The following is a 21,353-nucleotide window of genomic DNA, read 5'->3' as shown; positions in this document are numbered from 1 at the left end:
CATTGACATCCTTTGGGTAAACAAACATCAGCACAGATAGTGGCTGAGTTTCCAGAGGGAAGATACCACATTTTCATCAGTGGAGATTTTTAAGATTGAAAAGTGTGTTTACCTGATTAGGATTATTTTGAGGCTATCCTCCCTGAAGGCAGAATAGACTAAAACTCCTCAGATTCCTTCACAGCTTCTAATTGCTTTTGGTGACGGTGTGGGACTGGAGGGTATTAACGGAATTGCTGGTAGCGGTTCATTTCCCATAAAGAAAAATATGTGAAATTGAATGCAAAAACATTCATTCAAGATTAGAGCATTAGGGTTGAAATTTAAAGATATGTACTGCTAATTTGACTTGTCACATTCCCTAGTCAGAATAACTAACTTTCAGAAAGTTCACAGGATTAGAGAACAGTTGAAAGCCCTGGAGACTCTAGAAAACACATCCTCTCTCTGGGCTCACTTTCTTCATTTATAAAAGGAAGGGGCCGGGGGCCAGCCCCGTGCCCGAGTGGTTGGGTTTGCGCTCTCCACTTCGGTGGCCCAAGGTTTTGCCAGTTCAGATCCTGGGTGTGGACATGGCACCGCTCATCAAGCCATGCTGAGGTGGCATCCCACATGCCACAACTAGAAGGACCCACAACTAAAAAACTACACAACTATGTACTAGGGGGCTTTGGGGAGAAAAAGGAAAAAACAAAATCTTTAAAAAATAATAATAAATAAATAAATGGAAGGGGCCAGACTCAAAATAACTCCGAGATCTCTTCCAGGCCTGTGACCCTGTAAAACGGATGTTTGAATAAACCTGTCTGAACCTGTCAGGCAAAATTATTTTTTGTTTTGTTTTTTTCAGTTGTGGAATGTTGCAATGTAGGAAGGGGTTTTTAAGGTCCCTGGTGGTGGCCTCTGAACACAAGAAGTCAATGGGCAAGCAAAGCAGCTTTTCATTTATTGGACACAACTCCCCATCCTTCAGATAAGCATCTTTAATCTTAATGCACATCCGGCTCAGGGCCATCTGAGCAATTTCTCTCCCAGAGGCTGGCAGACAGTCCTTGAAATTGCTTGACACTGACTGAGAGCTACTTGAGGAATTGTGTTCTGGGCCTTAATTATGCCTCTGATTCACTCCTTTACTGATCGTAATCATATAGGTTTGGGATTTTATCTTCACTCAGTGACTTAAAGAATAGTGGCTTTTCATCATGACAGCTCAGATATTTCTGCTTTTTGGGCCTAACATCCACGTACACATGATTATCACTAACAGAAAAAAAAACCTAAGGAAGCTCTTAAGCAATTATTTCTTTTCATCTTGTCTTGCAACATGTGTTGGCAGTTGGAGCTCAGAATTTTTTTAGAATCCAGGAAGACTGGTGGTATAACTTGGGGCCTTGACGATGCAGTCAGTGACTCTATACCGATAGGTCATTAGAGGGACTCTATCAACATCCCCAGTGAGCCAATGTTGAGAAATGGGCTGTAGATAACCAGAGAGAGAAAGTCACTCACCCTATGTACACTACACTTGGAGAGTTGAAGGTTGTGTCTACCAGACACACGACACAGGTTTTATTGGGAAAAGAACTCTTCATTGCACTTTTTTTTAGCACCTTGAAATTCACAGTAATATTTCATTATGAGGGTTTTTTAGAACCTCAAACCTTCCAAAAGTAATTCCTTCCGAAAGTAATCATGGGCCTTCTTGTATTTCCATGTGGCACTGGGAGAAATATTTGCATGGAAAATTGTTAAAAGTCACCAAGGAAATCGTCTGCCTCTGTTGCATAGCTCCTCACTGAAGTCACCTTGACCTCCCATTTAGGTCATCCCAACCCTTTCTCTTGAGTCACTAATGTGGAATCATGTGATATGATCGCAGATGAAATCATGATGGGGAGCAGGTGAAACTTGTAAAAACAATGCTTAGCGGGTCCTGTTGCTTTTCATTCATGGCTTTCAAAGCTATTCCAAACAGTAATTATTTTTCACAATGCTCTTGTGAAGTAGCTAAGAATCATTACTCCCATTTTACAGATGTAGAAACCAAAAGAACAGAGTGGAGAGTATATATGCATTTATATTTAGCTCTGCAATGAAGACGCTATGATCAATTAGATCAACAGAAACACTTGGGGAGCTTTAAAAGTTACTCATGACTGGGGGCTGGCCTCGTGGTCTAGTGGTTGAGTTTGTGCACTCCACTTCGACAGCTCGGGGTTCACGGGTTTGGATCATGGGCATGGACCTACACACTGCTCATGAAGCCATGCTGTGGCGGCGTCCCTCATACAAAGTGGAGGAAGACTGGCACAGATGTTCACTGAGTAATAATCTTCCTCAGTGAAAAGAGGAAGATTGGCAGCAGACATTAGCTCAGGGCCGATCTTCCTTCCAAAAAAAAAAAAAAATTACCCATAACTGGATCCTACCCTTACAATTCTGATTTAATTGGAGTGAGGTCAGTTCTGGGGGTTGGGGCTTTTAAAACTCCCTGTGACTCTGATGTACCCTGAAGGTTGAGAACCACAGCATTAGATAATTGTCTGAAGTCGTTCCTTCTATGGCTCTGCTTGAATAGATCCTGCAAACACCTCCCGCTCAACGTGTGCAACCTCTCCCCAACCTGTTTCCCGTCCCGTGACCCCTAGCGCAGTGAACAGCTCCACCATCCAAATGGTGGCCCATGTCTAGAACCTGGATCTCATTCTTGCTTCTTTCTTCTCCCTTGTTCATTCAATCACCAAGTCCTGATGAGTCTGTCTCCCAGGTATTGCTTGAATGTGTTCACTTCTCTTCTGTTCCAGCTTGGGCCGGGACATTTCATTTCTTCCTTGTCCTTTGTCTTACTCCCTTCTGATCCTTTCACCATTATTCAGCTAGAGAAAACTGTTCAAGCTTTATTTTGGAACTCCTTTATAAAGATATGACTTCATATTATCACCTTTCGCCACCACTATCAACATATTCTCTCCTCCAGTCATTCTCAGCAGGTCATTTTATCATCCTCTCTCTTAATTTTGCACATGGTAGTCCCTCTACTCTAGGGCACTGTACCTTCTACCCCTGCCTCCTCACCTTCTCTGTTACTCCTTTCCTTCTTTTAGCAGTTGGCCTTACTCCTATGACCCATAAGCCTGACTGGGTACCCCGTCTTTGTCCTCCCAGAGTGCTTTGCCTTGTCCTGTGCACACCTGTCCCATGATATTGTTCCCCATTTACTCTTCTGTCAATCCACTCAGACTGCCAAACCAACAGATCCAGGACCACATCTAGATCCATCTTGTTTACCATCAAGCTCCCAGCAGCAAGCCCGGCGCCTAGTGCATGAGTGCTGACCGGATGGAGGAGGAATGGAAGATTCTCCTGAAGGCACTGCTGAAATATCAGCATGGAGACCACTGATGAGAGGGAGTGGGGGCAGTGGGAAGAAGACTCTGGTTTGGAGGAGTCCTAGATTTGGCTCCTGGCTTTCTTAAGGCAGCTATGTGCACTTGAACTCAGCCACTTCCTCTCTGTAAAACTGCCTTCTCATCTGAAAATGGGGGCATTACGTGCACGTGACCTACAGGTTCCTTACAGCTCCAGAATTCCGTGACTATGATAGATATCACAGAAATGCGTATATATTCTCCACCTGTGTCACGTGTTATTCTTCTCCTCGATTCTATTCTCTGAACCCTTTCAGCATGACCTTGTATTGCTGAGCCCACCATTGCTTACCTTCTTTCTTGTTTCTTTCCCTTCTCTCTTCTCCCCTTTTCATTCCCACCTCTGCACCTTCCCACCCTTAGCTGCTCCTTTCTTTCCAATTTGCACATTCCGTGCTCCTCTCCACATTGTTTCTTTCCAGTCTTCCTCTCCTTGCCCTCTTTGAGCTGATTTACCATAGCTTCCTTAGTCTTCATCCTTGTGTTTAAGCTCATCCTTCCCTTCTTTTTGCATTCCTGTTGTCTGTGATTCCGGGCCCAACTCCCCTTTCACTACTTCACTAGCCTCCCTTAGAGCCTTGTCCTCACTCCCCTCTGTGCGTCCAGTTCTGCAAACTCTCTAGCTGTGCAAGCTCTCTTGCCTGCCTTTGGCAGGAGGCTTGGAAGGAGGTTGGGACTTCTAGGCCACAAAGCCCTGGGAAATTAGGCAGAGCCACTGGACCTCCCTTCCTGATAGCTGGACCACAGTTCTGGGGACAGTTGGACCATCTTGGGGAGAGAGATGCCTTTTGTCTCTTGCCATCCCAGAAAGGCCAAAAGCATCGTTTCAGCATTTGTCTTCAAACAGACACATTTTTAGGCTGGGTAGTGAAGGAAATTGGTTCACTGTTGCCTTCACCCATAGAACAATAGAGGGTGGACCCCTAGCATCCAGAATGAGTTACTGCACTCCCAGGGATTTGGGGTCTTAAGTCTTTCAAAATTTATCTGTGGTCTAACTCTAAACAAGGAGGAGAAAGTAAATGTATAGGTATGGGTATTTGACAACGTTCTTGGTGAGTGATTTTCCTGAGCACAGAGTGTACAAAGGGGGCCATGAAAACATAACCAAATTCCTTGCACAATCACCCTCTCTCTACCCAGGGTTTCCCAACCATAGTATTATTGACCTTTGGGCTGGATGATTCTTTGCTATGGGGGCTGTCTCATGCAATGTAGGATATTTTGTAGCCTTCCTGACCTCTATACACTAGATGCCAATAGAACATCCATCCCTGCTCCAGTCTTGACAATTAAAATTGTCTTCAGATATTGTCAAATGTCACCAGGAGAGTCAAAATTGCCCTCTGTTGAGAACCATGGCTCATTCCTTGAACCCCTATGGAATGCAAGTCATTGTAAACCCCAATATCTGGCCATGACAGGGAATGTGAACCAGGGGTTTGCCATCAACCCCTTCATCAGTCAGCTTTCTCTCCCCTGCTCTTGCCTCCCTCTCTTCTGATGATGTTTCCCATGGCCACATTGTTCTTGGACAATGTAAAAGGCAGGGTTATGGAATTAGATGAGGGGAAGGATTGTGAACTGTTATTTGACTGAGGCAAAGACTTTCTGCAATGTTTGTCTCAAGGGTTGAGGGGAGACACTGGCTGTGAGATAAGTTGTAATTGATTGCACTGCAATATCATATGGAATGTATCTAAGTTTAGAGAAAAACAAAGGTTGTCATGTTTCCTTTTTTCCCCCAAGTTTATTGAGATATAATTAACATATAACATTGTATAAGTTTAAGGTGTACAACGTGGAAACCCTGATTAGATGCCACAAAGGAGGTGGCAATACCTTAACCATATGTGTGTTGTCAGGCCCAAGGGCCTCTTCCATCCTTGTCAAGGGGAGGGCTAACCTTCTCTCCTTTCATCCAACTGTCATGTTTTTCTTTTTTTATTACTTTGACCATTCTTCACACCAGGCTCACCTCTAACATTTGTGGGGCCCAGGGCAAGAATACAAACGTAAGCCCACATACCATATTTAAAAGTTACATACCTAACTAACAAACTGTTAAATAAAATATGTCTTATCCTTCTACTTTGACAACTATGCTTTGATAATTATCTGGAAGGCCAGGTTCAAATTTAGACTTCTTGGCTCTGCACCAGAATATGGTAGTGTGTCAACAGTTGGTCTTGACCTGCAGCCAAGCTCTCCTTCTCTTTCCATGCTTGGCCTTGTCCCATGCCATGAGGGTCCTCTGGATCATCTGTGGGCACCCCAGGCTGGATGTATGAACTCTACCCACAGCCCCTGCAGATGCCACTCGCTTGACCAGTCCTAAGAATTAGGACCACCCTGGGCATGTGGTCCACTGTGGGGAGATGAGGTTTTCCCACCCCATCAGCCAGCTCAGGGCTGACTGGGCAGGGAATTCCAAAGTCCTGGTTTCACAGATCATGGTCAAGAGAGTAGATGCCGATTCTGGGTAGGCCTGCCTGCAAAGGGTTTCCTTGCCCTGACAGGAGGAGCACAACCCAAGGGGGCCAGAGTTGGGCCAAATGAAGTGTGGGACACTGTGCCGATGGTTCTTTCTAAAGGTCTCCATGTTTTGTTCCTCACTTACCTTTTTCCTGAAGTCACTTGTTCAACTGAGACTGGGTATTGAAAAGTGAGGGTATTAATATTAACCTCAGTGAAATGCTCAGTGAGTGAAAAATAGGTCTTATCTATCAATCTATCTAGGCAAAAAACTTGTAATCTAAAATCTACCATCTTAATCATTTTTAAGTGTACTGTTCGGTAGTCTTTAGTATATTCATATTATTGTGAAACAGATCTCTAGAACTTTTTCATCTTGCAAATCTGAAACTCTATACCAATTAAACAACTCCCCTTCCTCTTCCCAAGCCCCTGATAACAACCATTCTATTTTCCATTTCTATGAATTTGACTATTTTAGATACCTTATATAAGTGGTATGATACAGTATTTGTCTTTTTGTGACTGGCTTATCTCACTTAGCATAATATCTTCAAGGTTCATCCATGTTGTAGCCTGTGACAGAATTTCCTCTGTTTTTAAGGCTGAATAATATTCTGTTGTATATATATATATACAACTTCCATTGTTTATCCATTCCTCTGTTGATGAACATTTGGGTTGCTTCCATCTCTTGGCTAATGTGAATAGTGCTGCTATGAACACGGGTGTGCAAATCTCTTTGAGACCTTGCTTTCAATTCCTTTGGATATATACCCAGAAGTGGGATTGCTGGATCATATGGTATTTGTATTTTCAATTTTTTGAAGAAATTCCATACTGTTTTCCATAGCAGTTGCACCACTTTACAATCCCAACGGTGCACAAGTGTTCTAATTTCTCTACATCCTTGTTAACACTTATTATTTTCTGTTTTTGATAGTAGCCATCCTAACAGGTGTGAGGTTTGTATTTCTCTGATGATTAGTGATGTTGAGTATCTTTTCATATCCCGATTGCCCATTTGTATACCATCTTTGGAGAAATGTCTATTCAAGTCTTTTGCCCATTTTTAAAATCAGGTTATTTAATCTTTTGTTGTTGAGTTGCAGGAGTTTTTATATATTCTGGATATTAACCACCTATCAGATATGATTTTCAAATATTTTCTCCCATTCCATAGGTTGCCTTTTCACTCTGTTGACTGTATTCTTTGATTGACAAAAGTTTTCAAGTTTGAAGTAGTCCCATTTGTCTATTTTTTGTTTTGTTGCCTGTGTGCTTTTGGTGTCACATTCAAGAAATCATTGTCAAGTCCAATGTCCTGAAGATTTTCTTCTATGTTTTCTCCTAGGAGTTTTATAGCTTTAGGTCTTACATTTAGGTCTTTAATCCATTTTGACTTAACTTTTGCATATGGTATAATATAAAATAAAATAAGGCTTTGACTTTATTCCTTTGTATGTGGAAATCCAGTTTTCTCAACACTGTTTGTTGAAGAGACTCCTTTCCCCATTGAGTGGCCTTGGCATGCTCAAAGATTATTTGAGAAAAATGGGGTTTTAGCTAATCAGTCTGTGCTTAGCCTTGGATGTAGATTTGGCAACATTTTTCCACTCTTTGGACATTTCCATTTGTTTTTAAAGTAGAGATAACTAAGAAGGACGCTTCTTTTGGGAGTTTTCATAGAAATTGTGCTTAGTGGTAATTAACTGGCAGAAAAAAATTTGTCTGATTTTTTTTCCAGAGCCTCTATTTTGGGTCCTTATTGAAAGTAGTCTAAGATACCTCAGGCTGTATTCTGAATATGCTGCAGTGGTTCCCAAAGAGTGATTGACAAAACACTGGGGGTCCCCAAGACCTTTCCACAGAATCCCCAAGCTCAGAACTATGTTCATAATACTAAGACATTATGTGCCTTTTTCAGTGTGCTGACACTGGCACTGCTGGTGCAAAAAACATTGGTGGGTAAAACTGCTGGCACTTCAGACTCGAGACAGTGACAACTGGCTGTGCTCGTATTGTGCCCCTCGCCACCATGCGCTTGCAGTAGAAAGAGTGCCAGCTTCACTTAAGAATATTCTTGATGAAGCTGTAAAAAGGATTATTAAATCCTGACCCTAGAGACCATGTCTTTTTAATAGTTTGTGTGGCAAAATGGGAAGTACACTTTAAACAACTTCTGCCACACACAACAATGTACGATGGTTGTCTCAAGGAAGAGTACTTGTGCGACTGAGCTACAGGAAAAACCAGCCACATTTTTTCATGGAACACTATTTTTACCTGAAAGCATGACTGATAAACTATGGTTATTCAGACTTGGGCATTTGACAGATATTTTTCAAAATGAACAAAGTGAACCTGTCACTTCAAGGCAAACAACTGAGAGTACTGGTTGCCAATGATAAACTCTGAGCTTTCAAGCAAAAAAATTTTGGAAAGCTTTTATTTACCACAGTGAGTTTGGCAGCTGCCCAATACTTAAAATATTTTCAGATGAGACCAGTAGTGATATTAACAAATGAGGGTTTTTTTAATATCCTAAAATGAAATATTGTCAACCACTGGGAGATTTACAAACTCAGTGAACCAATACTTTCTAATTAAGCAATATATAATGTCACAAAATCATTCATGAGTAAAAGATTAATTCAAAGTACAATAGATTTAAACATAAATGAGTATGAAAAGTGTGTTGATATGGTTTCCTATTCTGGTGGAATTTACCCTTAAGAAACTAGCAATTGTTGAGTTTTGGTGTAATATTAAAGAATATCCAGAATTATGTAAAGAGGTTATTCACATATGCTTCCTTTTTCCAACTACCTACACATGTAGTTGGATTTTCTTTATATATTTCAGCCAGAATAACATATTGCCACGGAATAAATGCAGAAGTAAATATGAGAATCCAGCGGCTTTCTATTAAGTCAGACATTAAAGAGATTTTTCAAACATGTAAAACAATGCCTTTTTAATCTTTTTTTGAAAATATTTATTTTTTACTAGAAAACAAAATGTTATTTATGTTAATATTTAATAGGTTTATTATTGTTAGTTTTAAGCAAACTAATAAATACTTTTAAAGTTTCTCAGTTTTAATTTCTCTAATATGGAAAATGATGATAGATATAACCCACATAAACAAGAGCCCTTTGGGGAGGCCTCAATAATCCTTCAGAGTATAAAGGGGTTGAGAGAACAAAAAGTTTGAGGAATACTATGCTAGAAATGCTGAAGAACTGAAGGCTGTTCTTAAACAGTAACTCAAGATTGGTCCAGAATGAGAAAATTTTTTCCAGATAAAATAGAAATCGATATTAATCACTAACAACTTTAATAATGGTCTTTGTAGATGGTGATGGAAAGTGGGGATTGGCTGGTTGGTGGAGACCTTCAGGTGCTGGAGAGAATAAAGTGGAATGATGGGTTGGACCAATACCGCCTGACACCTCTGGAGCTCAAACAGAAATGTAAAGAAATGAATGCTGGTATGTAGGCTAGCTCTATGCTTTTGTTAATACTCCTTACCATCCTCTGAATACAGAATTGAGGATATCAGGAATCAGTATGTTTATAGTTTTAAAAAGCTGGAAACACCTATCAATATGTCTATTGATATGAACTAGAAATAATTTATAAAGTTGAAGTATATCCATTTGTTGGAATACTATACAGCAGTTAAAAATATGCACTGACATAGAAAGATGCCCAAAGTGTACTTATTACGCAAAATGTAAATTTCAGAACAGTATATATAGCATAATTTTAGAAAACAAAATAAAATATGTATTTTAAAAACCCTAACCTACTTCGGTGTATAGAAGCAGAAGTCTCTGGCAGCATGTGCACCACGCTGCAGATGACAGTGGCTACTTCTTGGGGATGATTTGGACCAAGGGGAGGGGAAGATTTTCACTTTATATATTTTGAAAAATAGAAAAAGTAACGATAGGATTACAGGTGATTTTTATATTCTATTTTTGGCTTTTCTGTATTTCCCAAGTTTTCCATAATGGATATATATTAATTTATTTCATAACCACAAGGAAAAATTAAGCCTCTCAGGAGTCCATCACTCAGCAGAGTAGTTTGGAAGATTTCTTTAAAGTGAGGGTGAAATACTTTTTACGTCTTTAGATTGTTAAAGTCTTGCACAGGCCCCAGAAAATGTTCCTTGTCATTATCTGCCCCGGGGAAGAGAGACTGGAGCCGAGTGCAAGAGGACTGATTAATGCCAGCCCCTGCCTGAGCCTTGGTTTGCAGGAAAGGTCCTCACAACAAACGTTTTCATTTCTGAGTCAGGTGCTCCCTTTAGGGCTTCCTGCCTCTGTGTCCTGTCCCTGTCCAAGCAGTCTGGCATTGGTTGGTACCTTTAGAAGAACACCTCTAAAGACCAGGTGGATTTTCCAGCTGATTATCAAAAGCAAGAGAATATGATAAGTGCACTGAACAAGAAACATAGCTGTGTCTTTCCTTTCTATTCTTGCGGACAAGTGACACTGTGCATTTCTTTGATCTTGGCTTTTATGTGTTCCTTTCCCAGATGCAGTGTTTGCATTCCAGCTGCGCAATCCTGTCCACAATGGCCATGCTCTGTTGATGCAGGACACCCGCCGCCGGCTCCTGGATAGAGGCTACAAGAACCCAGTTCTCCTGCTCCATCCTCTGGGTGGCTGGACCAAGGATGATGATGTGCCCTTGGACTGGAGGATGAAGCAGCATGCAGCTGTGCTTGAGGAAGGGGTTCTGGATCCCAAGTCAACCATCATTGCCATCTTCCCATCTCCCATGTTATATGCTGGCCCCACAGAGGTGAGCAGTTCCCTGAGCTGGGCTATGGGACTCAGAAGTTCAGGCTCAAACTTAGAAGAGCAAATGAGTCTCTGGGATCCTTCTTGCTCATGAGCCGATTCTGGAATCTTCTGGTCTCTCTTCTTCATCCAACTTAATTATCTTTCCATTTAGTATTTGTAAGAATGCTAGAAACCTCAAATCAAACTTGTTATACATTGCCTTTGAGAATATGGAGGTTGGCACGTGAATGAGGTGAACAGTGCAGCTTAACTGGATTATAGGGCAGGTTGTATCTAACCTAATATTCAATTTCCAAAGTTCCAGTTACTCTTAAGTGATTCATCATGCGCTGTGAGCTATATTAGAGAGGAAAGTATGTGTTTAAAAGCTTAATGACTCCTTTTCATCATAACACAGTGAGCCTTTCACACAGAGACTTTCTTTGTCCCCCTGCACCACCAGTGGAGTAGATTTGAACAAGTTTTCGGGGAGTATAATGAATTGAAAAGGTCTCAACCCTTTGGAATGCCCCAAACTGAGTTTAATAAATTAATTCTCTTCAACTAGATCCAAGTTCCAGGCCCTTAGCTCTCCTCTCCATCCTCTGTACTTCTATCTGAGCTTGAAGAGGGCAATTCATTTTGAAATCCCAGTGTTGTGTTGAACTAGAATCAATGTCTGCATATAATTAGCTCATTATTGGCAGTCAGATAATAAGAGATGTTGGAGTTGGTAATTTGCTTTAAACTCTGATTTATTCTGGAGGGATGAAGTGGACAGTAAAATTCACATAGTTCTGTAGAACAGTAAGATCGGAACATTTCTGGTTCACTAACTTGTTTGGAGAGGATATTGGGAAATACAACCGCAGGTTTGGGGGAGGGGGCGTGATTCTTATCTTAAAACTCCTCTCCTACCCAATGTAACAAAGGCTGAAGAAGAGAGCATGGAGTCTCAGACACCTCACTGACTTTCTTGCAATTATTAGTTGATCCACATCACTGAATTACTTTTAAAGCAGAATAAAGGCATCTCTGTAAACAGGGACCCAACAGAATTGGTCGGTGATGACCAGCATGTCCCTTATGTAATGTTTCCTAGGTCCAGTGGCACTGCAGGTCCCGGATGATTGCAGGGGCCAATTTCTACATTGTGGGCCGGGACCCTGCAGGAATGCCCCACCCTGAGACCAAGAAAGACCTGTATGAACCCACTCATGGGGGCAAGGTCCTGAGCATGGCCCCTGGCCTCACCTCTGTGGAAATCATTCCATTTCGAGTGGCTGCCTACAACAAAGCCAAAAAAATCATGGACTTCTATGATCCAGCAAGGTAGGTTTTTCAGAAGAAAATTCTTTAATCAACATCTATACAACTGGAATAATAAGGCAAAATTTTGGCTCTTTGGAAAATTCTCCAGTGCATCTCCACATACTCCTAATTGGAATGAGAGTCCCTTGAAGGCCAAGACCTGGTCTTACATGTTTTGTGTCCCTAAAGTTGTAGCACAGCCCCTTGCATATAGTAGATGGTCCATAAATATTTCTCTTTCAACCTACATTGCTTGAGCGTGCACTGAGTGCCTGGCACATTTAGTGAAAGGAAGTCAATGCAGGAAAAGATTTCGATGAGTCTTTATGGCACATTCACCATGGTAGGAGCTCACAGAAGTAGGCAGAGCAATGAAAGACACTTCCCATGAACAGAGTAGGTACATGGTAAATATTGAATGGATAGCTGCCGTTATTTCCCTTTTCTTCTGGAAGTTCCTTTACTGAAGAGTTAGCAAACTGCCCAATTCTAGAAGATGCTACATTTTACAGAAAGAAAAAATGTGCTCTAAGAATCCATAAATGCATTCCAGAAATCTTTGGGGTAGATGTTATTTACCTGCACTGAGTTCTTTGTTGCTACCCTGTGACAGGCACAACGAGTTTGACTTCATCTCAGGAACTCGTATGAGGAAGCTGGCCCGGGAAGGAGAAAATCCCCCTGATGGCTTCATGGCCCCCAAAGCCTGGAAGGTCCTGACAGATTATTACAGGTCCCTGGAGAAGGACAACTAAATGCCCTTCGGCTCCAGAGTTTCTTTCTGAAGTGCTCTTTGATTCCTTTCTCTATTTTCGTGATTAGATGCTTTGTATCCAATTGCTTCTCAATGACTGATTTTAGTGTTTTATAATGAGGGAAAAATTGTGTTTACAATTTAAAGTCAACTTCAAAATATATATATATATATATATATATATATATATATATATGTATATATAAAATCAAACTGAAGACCAAATCTTAGCAGATAAAAGCAATATTATCATCATTTCAGGATGAAATTAGTTGCATTCTCTACTGCATCTGAGCAGGAAGGTCCCAGATTTCTTAAAGCTTTGACCTTGTGTCTAGTTTACTTGCCAAAAAGTAAAGCATATTTTCCAGCTAAAAGCTTGCCCACCAGCACTCACCCAATGTTGTACACCAGTAATAAAGTAAGTCAGATGAGGAGCCTTTTCTATACATCTGACCAAAAAAAAAAAAAAAAATTTCTCACCCTAAATGAGGTGTGACCCACACGTCAAGAATCTTGCTAACATTTCACCCCATGCCTGTATACAGCCTTACTGCCAATCTCTTTTGTGCTGAAGTATGACTTGACTGGAGAAACCAAATGTGTGAAAATGTGAATTTAATCTCAGATCTATGCAACCTAGTTCTGCCGTGAAAGTTATATTGTCTGATAAGAAAAGAAGTCAATGCCCTTCTGTGAATAAGATAACTCCAGTTAATTGGCAACTTTTAATTAAATAGCATAGAGTGTTTTGATGAAAAGATTTGCACCCAGGGCTAGACAATCTGGCAATGTTGTGGAAAGTTGATTTTTCTCCTCTTTGCTGTGGTCATTGGGTCCCATGGAGAGGCTGTGCCTGTTGACTGCAGCAGTGTCTGCTGTAACCAAAAACAATTCACATTAGCAGACTAGCGAGCTGCTGGAACTGGAAAAGACTGCAGAAAACATGGAATCCAACCCTTTCATCTTACAGGTGACCAAACTAAGACGATGCACAAGCACGTGCTTCGTGAGCTGCTGAGCACTATAACAAAATACAAAACTGGCATTATTAGGAAGTACAGGTGGCACTACAAGAGCATCCAGGCCACTTGACTCCCTGTCCAGTGCCCCGTCTACACTGTACAATACAGGAGCTGGGTCTGATTCCCCTCAACTGCTGAACAAATCTCCTTGAACAGATGGAACTTACAAAGCAGTAAGTGGATGCTGAAAGGTCCCGAGTTTTCTAAACCCAGCTGATTTTACTGCAGTTGAAAAAAATATTGTTCCAAAGACTCATGCTGTTCCGAAACATCCAACCTCTGATGACTTTACTTCCTGGGAGGCAATCTTTTGTACTTCATGCATAATTCCTTGTTGCTAAGGAATATATGAAGAAACAGTACCTTTTGTACATAGATCTCTCTGGAAGAGACAAACTGGAAAGAGAAAACTGTGATTTTTTTCTTATTCTCAGTTTTTTTAAAAAAACGCTAATTTAGCCAATGAAAGTTCTTTTGAGAATAAATTACATACAATGGCCACAGCAAAGTCTAACTGTCTTTAATAGCTTAGTGCCTGTATTCATTTGATCAGAGGTACTCATTACTGCCTTTTTTTAAAACAGCGTATTTATTGAAAACATGAGATGTAGTGCCTTAACCAATATATTTAGTGATTTTTTAATATATTTAAAACTGTTCTGCTCTAGGACCACACTTAATGACAAATGATCATCTCTATGTACAACCGATGCTTGTTCTTATTTTAATAAATTTCTCAAAACAAAGGCTGAGTCGTTTCTGCCTGTCACACTGAGTGTGGGTTGACCACATGAATGTTGAGGGCTTTGTGACTTTGTATAATTGGAAAGAAACAGCAGTAGCTTTCTTTGACCGTAATTAAGAGGCTGTTGCCCTTGTTTGTGTCATTTTTCAAACTGTGCTGTAGGTGTGACACGTGGCCTCAGCCAAGCACTACAGTGATATTTTCAGAGTTGCTGGGGGTCCTCAAGGACCTCACCCCAGGATTTCACTACATGAGGATCTGACCTGTCGTTTTTTCTTTTTTCTAACTTGTTCCCCTTTTCTCAGTGCCCCCAAGGAGTTGCACCAGCAGCGTTGGGAGCAGTTGTGTTTTTTGCCCCACAGCAACTTCTGTACCTCCGCTAATCTCTGCAGTTGCTACTTTTCTATGCAGAAAGGATCTAACCTGTTTCCACCCATGCTTTCAGGCAGGCCTGCAGTTTTGGGTTTTTTCCTCCGTGAGTGCCTGCCTCCTTTTTGTCCTAAAGGCTTCATGGAAGTTTTTCTATTGGTCCTCACTTCAAATAAAACTTGTATAATAGCCAACTCACAGCCACCACTTGTTGCCCCTCCCTCTTTCTCCCCAGAGGCTTGCTGGCTCCTAGTGACAATTAGCAGGACAAAAAAAGGGCAGGAAATGTGTAAGTCCTATGAAGACGTAAGTGGTGCTGAGGGAGCATGCCAAACTGTACGGGGCAGTGTGAGAGAATCCTGGAAAGGCATATGTAAATCATTGGGTCAGATAACGGCAGACTTACAAATATATCAACACTTATGTCAGCCACAAGATTTCTTTCCAACCCCTATTCCCTGCAAGAAGAAACATATCTTGGTTACTTGAGAACAGCAAGTTGGTTTTTGCTTTTTCCTCATCTTCCTATTACCTGACTTTTTAGGTCTAGCACTGATCTTCAATAGACTTTCCCGATTGGTTATCAGAAATTAGATGGGCACCAGATCAATCAACTGTTCTCATGTCTAAAGCATTGATGGAACAATAGTGCAGCTTTTGCCTATGAAGTTGAATGATACAGGTTTCTATTATTCAGGCATATCCCCTAATATCCCCTTGCATAAATTATCAAGAATCGACTATAGCTATCGAAAGAGTAACCACTTATTTTTGTCGTCCCCCAGGATGCATTTAATTCTTTGGTCAATTTTAACTATTATTGGGCCACTCATCATACACATTCATCAAATGTGATATACAAGCAATTCACTAATATACACTCCAAAGGGCTGCCTAATTGTTTTGCTTATAGTTTTGTTGAAATTATTACTAAAAACAAATGGGGCACTGGCTAGAGTTTGGACATTTTAGTTGGATACAGAAAAACCTAGACAAAATAAAAATAAGACTTTTCCATAGGGCTAGCAAAGAATGGTGGGTGCAAGGAAGTCTTGAACTCAGAAAGAAGCCTTTCAGAGGTGAGCCCTGGTAGGTTTTCAATGGCTTATCTTTTGTAATCGAGGTGCTTCCCCCCAGCCCCCAAGCCTATTACCCTTTTCACAGACCTTCTGATTTGGATTTATTGGAGGGAACACCTGTCTAAAGGAGTAAGAAATCTAAATTATAGAATGTTTTAAAAAGTAATACAGTTTTATCACCTTCAAATAAATAAGCAACAACTGATGGGCACAGCTCTTTTAATGTCATAATATATGTTTGTAATTGCTGGCATCACTAATACACACTTCATTTGGTAAAGTTCCTAAATATAGTTGGTTTGTTTCAGAAGCTTAAACTTGCTCTGCACCTATTTTACTAAAATCATGTAAGTGAAATTTCTTATAAAGTGTAATATATTACACAAACTTCCAGGTAAAGAAAAATCTTGATTTATGTTTATTGCATAAGCCTGCTTTCCATAAATAGCTCAGAGGTACAGTTCAGTTGAGCACAGGTTCTCATAATAATGGACTGCTTTCACGTAAAGAACTCCAATACTGATCTGGTATTTTAAACTAGTTAAGATTGCCCCTATAAATATATCTGCTAAGGAGAACCTAGTTATGGAAGAAATGAATTCCATCAACCACTAAAGAGGTTGTATTACCCCATCCTATTCTCCGATCATAAAAAGAATTATATAAAGTACCAGGTCTTTGGATATTCAAGGTAAACCACCAAAGAAAAAGCTTACAGCTCCAACAGAGTGAAGGAAGTAAGTTTAATAAACAGAAACACCAGGTACATGGAAGTGTCTGTGACTTGTCTACCTCACAGCATGTCTCAGAATTTGTGCCTATTAAAACAAATCCATTTACCAAGGCTGACACAAATCAGACGCTAAGAAAGCCACCCAGTTTAGAATTCCTGATGATCAGGTCAGTATTGCGAAGGGCCCTATGTCTGTCAGTTTGGCCACTGTTGCCACAGTGTGCTGTTTAGTGAAAACTGGGATGGGAACTTAAAATGCATCTATTTCAGCATCTCCATTATTGTACAGATAAGGAAACGGAGGCCCATAAATGTGAGATTTGCCTAAGGACATAACCTACAGCCATTTCACTTCCCAACTTCCAAAGCATTTTCACAGGCTTCTTAGAACAATCCCAGAACATACATGTTAAGATTCCTATTTACAGATAAGGGAACAGATGCCAACAGAAGTAAAGAGATTTGCCTAAGGCAACTTTGCTTCATATATACATATTATATTATATATATTATAAAAGTTCCACACGTGGGATTGAAACCTATAAAGTTGAAAATGACTTGTAATAAGCCTCTGCACAATTTCTTCTGCTAGAATGTACAAGGATGTGAAAGACCTTCACTCCCACAGTAACGAGAAACCGAGACAAAATAAAAAATAATACCTTTCTACGAGGCTGGCAAAGAATGGTGGATGCAAAAAATTCTTCATGAACTGACTTCTGGGGAGAAATAAGCCCTTCAGAGGTGAGCACAGAGCCTTGGGACTTGTTTATTCCAGGGGCAGACTCCTGATTCTGGATGTAGGGTATGGAAGAGCAGGCAGGCCTGCCTTAGATGGAGAGACTTTGCAGGGATGAGAATTCAGTCAACCCTCAGACAACGGTGACTGCAACCTGGAAACATATTCAAAAACAAACTGCTAGACTAGACCATCCCCTTTCCCTGCATTCTGCAGAGAAAGTGGCAGAAGAGGAGCTGGGAGTCCTGTGCATTCTCTCAGTGACTGGAGGCCAGAACTCTGTCAGAACTGAATACAAGGAATCACAAACATCTGACCTGCAACCCAAACTCCTCCCAGGTCAAATACTGCTGAGATCAAAAGGCTGCTGCACAGGAGAGCAGGGGCTGGGCTAAGCCCCGTCAACACAATCTTATTAAAGCAACAGGCCATGGGGCCTGGCTGGTGGCATGGTGGTTGGCTTTGCGTGCTCAGCTTTGGCAGCCTGGGGTTCATGGATTCAGATCGTGGGAGTGGACCTGCACACTGCTCATCAAGCCATGCTGTGGCGACATCCCACGTACAAAATAGAGGAAGATTGGCACAGATGTTAGCTCAGTGACAATCTTCCTCAAGCAAAAAGAGGAAGATTGGTAACTGACAACAGATGTTAGCTCGGGGCCAATCTTCCTCACCAAAAAAAAAAAAGCTACAGGCCAGACCCAACCTAACTAAACTCTAGGAGGAATGGGAATGATCACCCTTGGTCCTAACTGCCTGTAAGAGGAAAGGGCTTGCACTCCCAGAAAATAAAACAAAAATCAATGTTACACTTCAGTCTCCACTGTTTTTTCATACCCATTATCTGGAACAAAACAAATTACAAATTAAAAAGTGGTCACCTCGCTAAAGAGTTGGGCATGCCTGGAAGCACTCCATCATCAAGTGAAGTAGAGCTTATGGGATTGGACCAAGCAGTCCCTGAAGGCCTTGCACACAAACTGTACTGTATGTTGCTCATACTTGTAGCGTGCCCACTTGAGTTATAACACTGCCTTCATTTAGCATTATGGCTTCATGTGACCAGCTGGTTGTCATTGTTTGTCCAGACACCTTCCTCACAAACTCAAGTTCCTGTGGATGAAATACCGCTCTCCTTTTGCATTTAGTCTTGACGAGTCAGTAAATCCAGATACTTGCTCTCAGACCATTTAAACCAAAGGAGTTCCTGGAGGGCCATTCTTTCAAAGCTGCGGACTGCCAGGGCTGATTTCTGACCTGGGTTTGCACGCTGATTTCCAGGACTTTGAATCCTGAATGTGGCAATTTAAAGATAAACAGTTGGAGTTTGTTTAATCCACTGGAGGAATAAAAGCAAGATTCTTAAGCAATTCCTACTAAAAAACCTTCTAGAGCTTTGAGTTTCTATCCTTTAAGGCCAGTTCTATGGCTTCCCTTTGATCTCATGAGCTCCCCATACACTTCAAGTAACTTCTATATTATTGCTTAGGTCGGCTAGAGTGGGTTGCATGCAATAGAACCCTAACTGGCACTCTTTCTAAGACTATGACTACGGCCCAGTAGATACTGCTCACCTCCCTCAGACATGTCTGCAGAGGACTTTACTGGATGCAGTACCATCCCCTATTTGAGTATCTCTGCCATTCTTAGAAGTTCTGGAAGCTATGCATCTTCAGAACAGTGGGGCATATACCATTGTGTTCTGTTCTCAGTCCCAAGTTTTTCATGTCAGTAATTATTTCAATGTTTGGCTCTTGTTTTAAAACCGAGCTGTCATGAATCAAACCTGTATTCTTGACGCATTCCATACCAGCATTAACATTCACTGGCACTATATTTCAAAGCATAAAAGCTTACATCTAAAAGTGTTTTTAAGTTGATTGATAACTGCAAATATTAGACAATCACAAAAATGTACTTCCAGTTCAGTGTTTTAGTAATAAGACCCTTATGCACTGTTAGTATTAACCAGTGTTACTGAGGATGTTTTGTTGTTATTCACATTACTAACTGGTTTTTTAAGTTTGATTTCATTTGTATCTGGCATCTATGCTATACGTCTTCTCCTCAATGCAATTTCATGAACATGATGACTTGGACAGAATTTTCACCTATACTTGTAAAGAAAGCTTTAACTTGTGAGATGATTAGGGAACTCCATCTTTGATGACTAAATCTACAATAAATCTAATAATGAAGGCTCTCTAAAGATTTCTGTCACCTCTAAATGGAATGATTCTGACTTTAGTTGAGGCTTCCAATCGGTGCTGCGGTTTTAGTCATGCAGGATATATGCTCAGCATATCAGAATTCTATTCAATATTCTGACACTGACTTTATGAGAAGCTAAAAAGAGAATTATAAAAATATACATCATCCAATTTATTTTCTTTATCCAGAAGAAAGTTGTAACATTTGTCCACAAACAGCACAATTCTAGTAAATAAAAAATTCCTACCAAGGAGGGATGCTGCCATTTTTACACAGGTACTCAAAGCTTGAGACAGCCTCATCTAACACTGACTCTGTAAGTTATAGCTACTAACCGTTAGGTTATTATGGTCCATATAGAATATTTAGATTATCCCAACCCAGTTTTGATAAGATGGTGAGTTCTGGGTCACCCTACAGGTTGGGGTTTGAATGAGATAGAAAGGAGAGAAATCGTAAAAGAGATACTGAATCGATTCAAATATTGAGCTACTAAGTTCTATTTATCTATTTATTTATTTGAGGAAGATTAGCCCTGAGCTAACTGCTGCCAATCCTCCTCTTTTTGCTATGGAAGCCTGGCCCTGAGCTAACATCCATGCCCATCTTCCTCTACTTTATACGTGGGATGCCTGCCTCAGCATGGCTTTTACCAAGCGGTGCCACGTCCGCACCCAGGATCCGAACTGGCAAACCCCGGCCCGCCGAGAAGCGGAACGTGCGAACTTAACCGCTACACCACAGGACCGGCCCCAACTAAGTTCTATTTTAAAAAGGGCCTGGTATAGTTTGAAACACATCAACTTATCAGAAGTTGCCCAATGATGAGGCTTTTAGAGAAACATCACACAGGTCATCATTTCAATCACAATCCCTAGAGTACAGGCCTAGGGATCATGGAAATGCTTTGAGTATAGAGAATTCTCTAAAATTGAGCCTGGTCAACAGCTACGTACATCAGTGTGAAAAAGTAATAAAATAACATGGTAGCTAATATTTGAGCAGTAATTGTGCCAGGCACTGTGCTGAGTGTCTTACATGCATCATTTCATTACACAACCCTCTAAGGTGGGTGCCACTGTCGCTCCATTTTATAAATGAGAAACTGAGGCTTAAAGAAGTTAAGTAACTAGTCCAAGGACACATGGTTAATTAATGGAGAGCCGGGATTTAAACTCAGGCAGTCTAACTCTAGATCCAGTACTCTTAACTTACCCACAGTGAAATACCTTAGAACCTAGAATCCAACATATGTCAAATGCATGGAACAGAAGAATAGATTATCTAACACTAAATGCTCTTTAAAATCATATAATAGTTTCCTCAATTACTTTAAGGCATTAAGATGCCTAGATGAGTCATGATTGCTGGGATTAGTGTATTTCTCTAACTTCATTGATGATTAAAATCATGATAAATTTAATAACTTCTACTGTAAGATATTCTGAATTTAAGAGAAGATAACAAGAAAGGACATAAGGAGGAATATATCACCCCTTATTTTTGACCAATAAATCCTCAGCTTAAAATTAAAGGATTACTAAAATTCATACTAAAACAAAATAATGATTAGATACTAGAATGTATGCAAGAGTGAAAGCAGCATGGCAAGATAAAAAGAGTCTAAGTTTTAGAAACCAAAACAACCCCAGAAAACTTTACATAACTGAAAAGACCAAGGAGTA

General features: G+C 40.6%; 1 protein-coding gene and 1 non-coding gene across 3 annotated transcripts in view; one reads left to right on the top strand and one right to left on the bottom strand.

The window, feature by feature from the left end:
* Positions 1–14,538, top strand: part of PAPSS2 (3'-phosphoadenosine 5'-phosphosulfate synthase 2) — a 78,746-nt gene extending 64,208 nt beyond the window's left edge. For both annotated transcript variants that reach the window (XM_005602385.4, XM_005602384.4), the window contains 4 exons: positions 9,262–9,397; positions 10,453–10,721; positions 11,805–12,034; positions 12,627–14,538. In XM_005602385.4, coding sequence (XP_005602442.1) covers positions 9,262–9,397; positions 10,453–10,721; positions 11,805–12,034; positions 12,627–12,768 — 777 coding nt within the window. In that variant the 3' untranslated portion in view covers positions 12,769–14,538. The remainder of the gene's footprint in view (positions 1–9,261; positions 9,398–10,452; positions 10,722–11,804; positions 12,035–12,626) is intronic.
* LOC111769763 (U6atac minor spliceosomal RNA) lies at positions 5,231–5,356 on the bottom strand. The gene has a single exon (XR_002802579.1). It is a non-coding gene; the product is annotated as a U6atac minor spliceosomal RNA (small nuclear RNA).
* Positions 14,539–21,353: the final 6,815 nt, after the last annotated feature.

This window comes from Equus caballus, chromosome 1 (genome assembly GCF_041296265.1).
Source record: "Equus caballus isolate H_3958 breed thoroughbred chromosome 1, TB-T2T, whole genome shotgun sequence".
NCBI lineage: Eukaryota > Metazoa > Chordata > Mammalia > Perissodactyla > Equidae > Equus > Equus caballus.
Note: the sequence above shows the minus strand (reverse complement) of the source record. Positions and strands in the feature narration are given on the sequence as shown.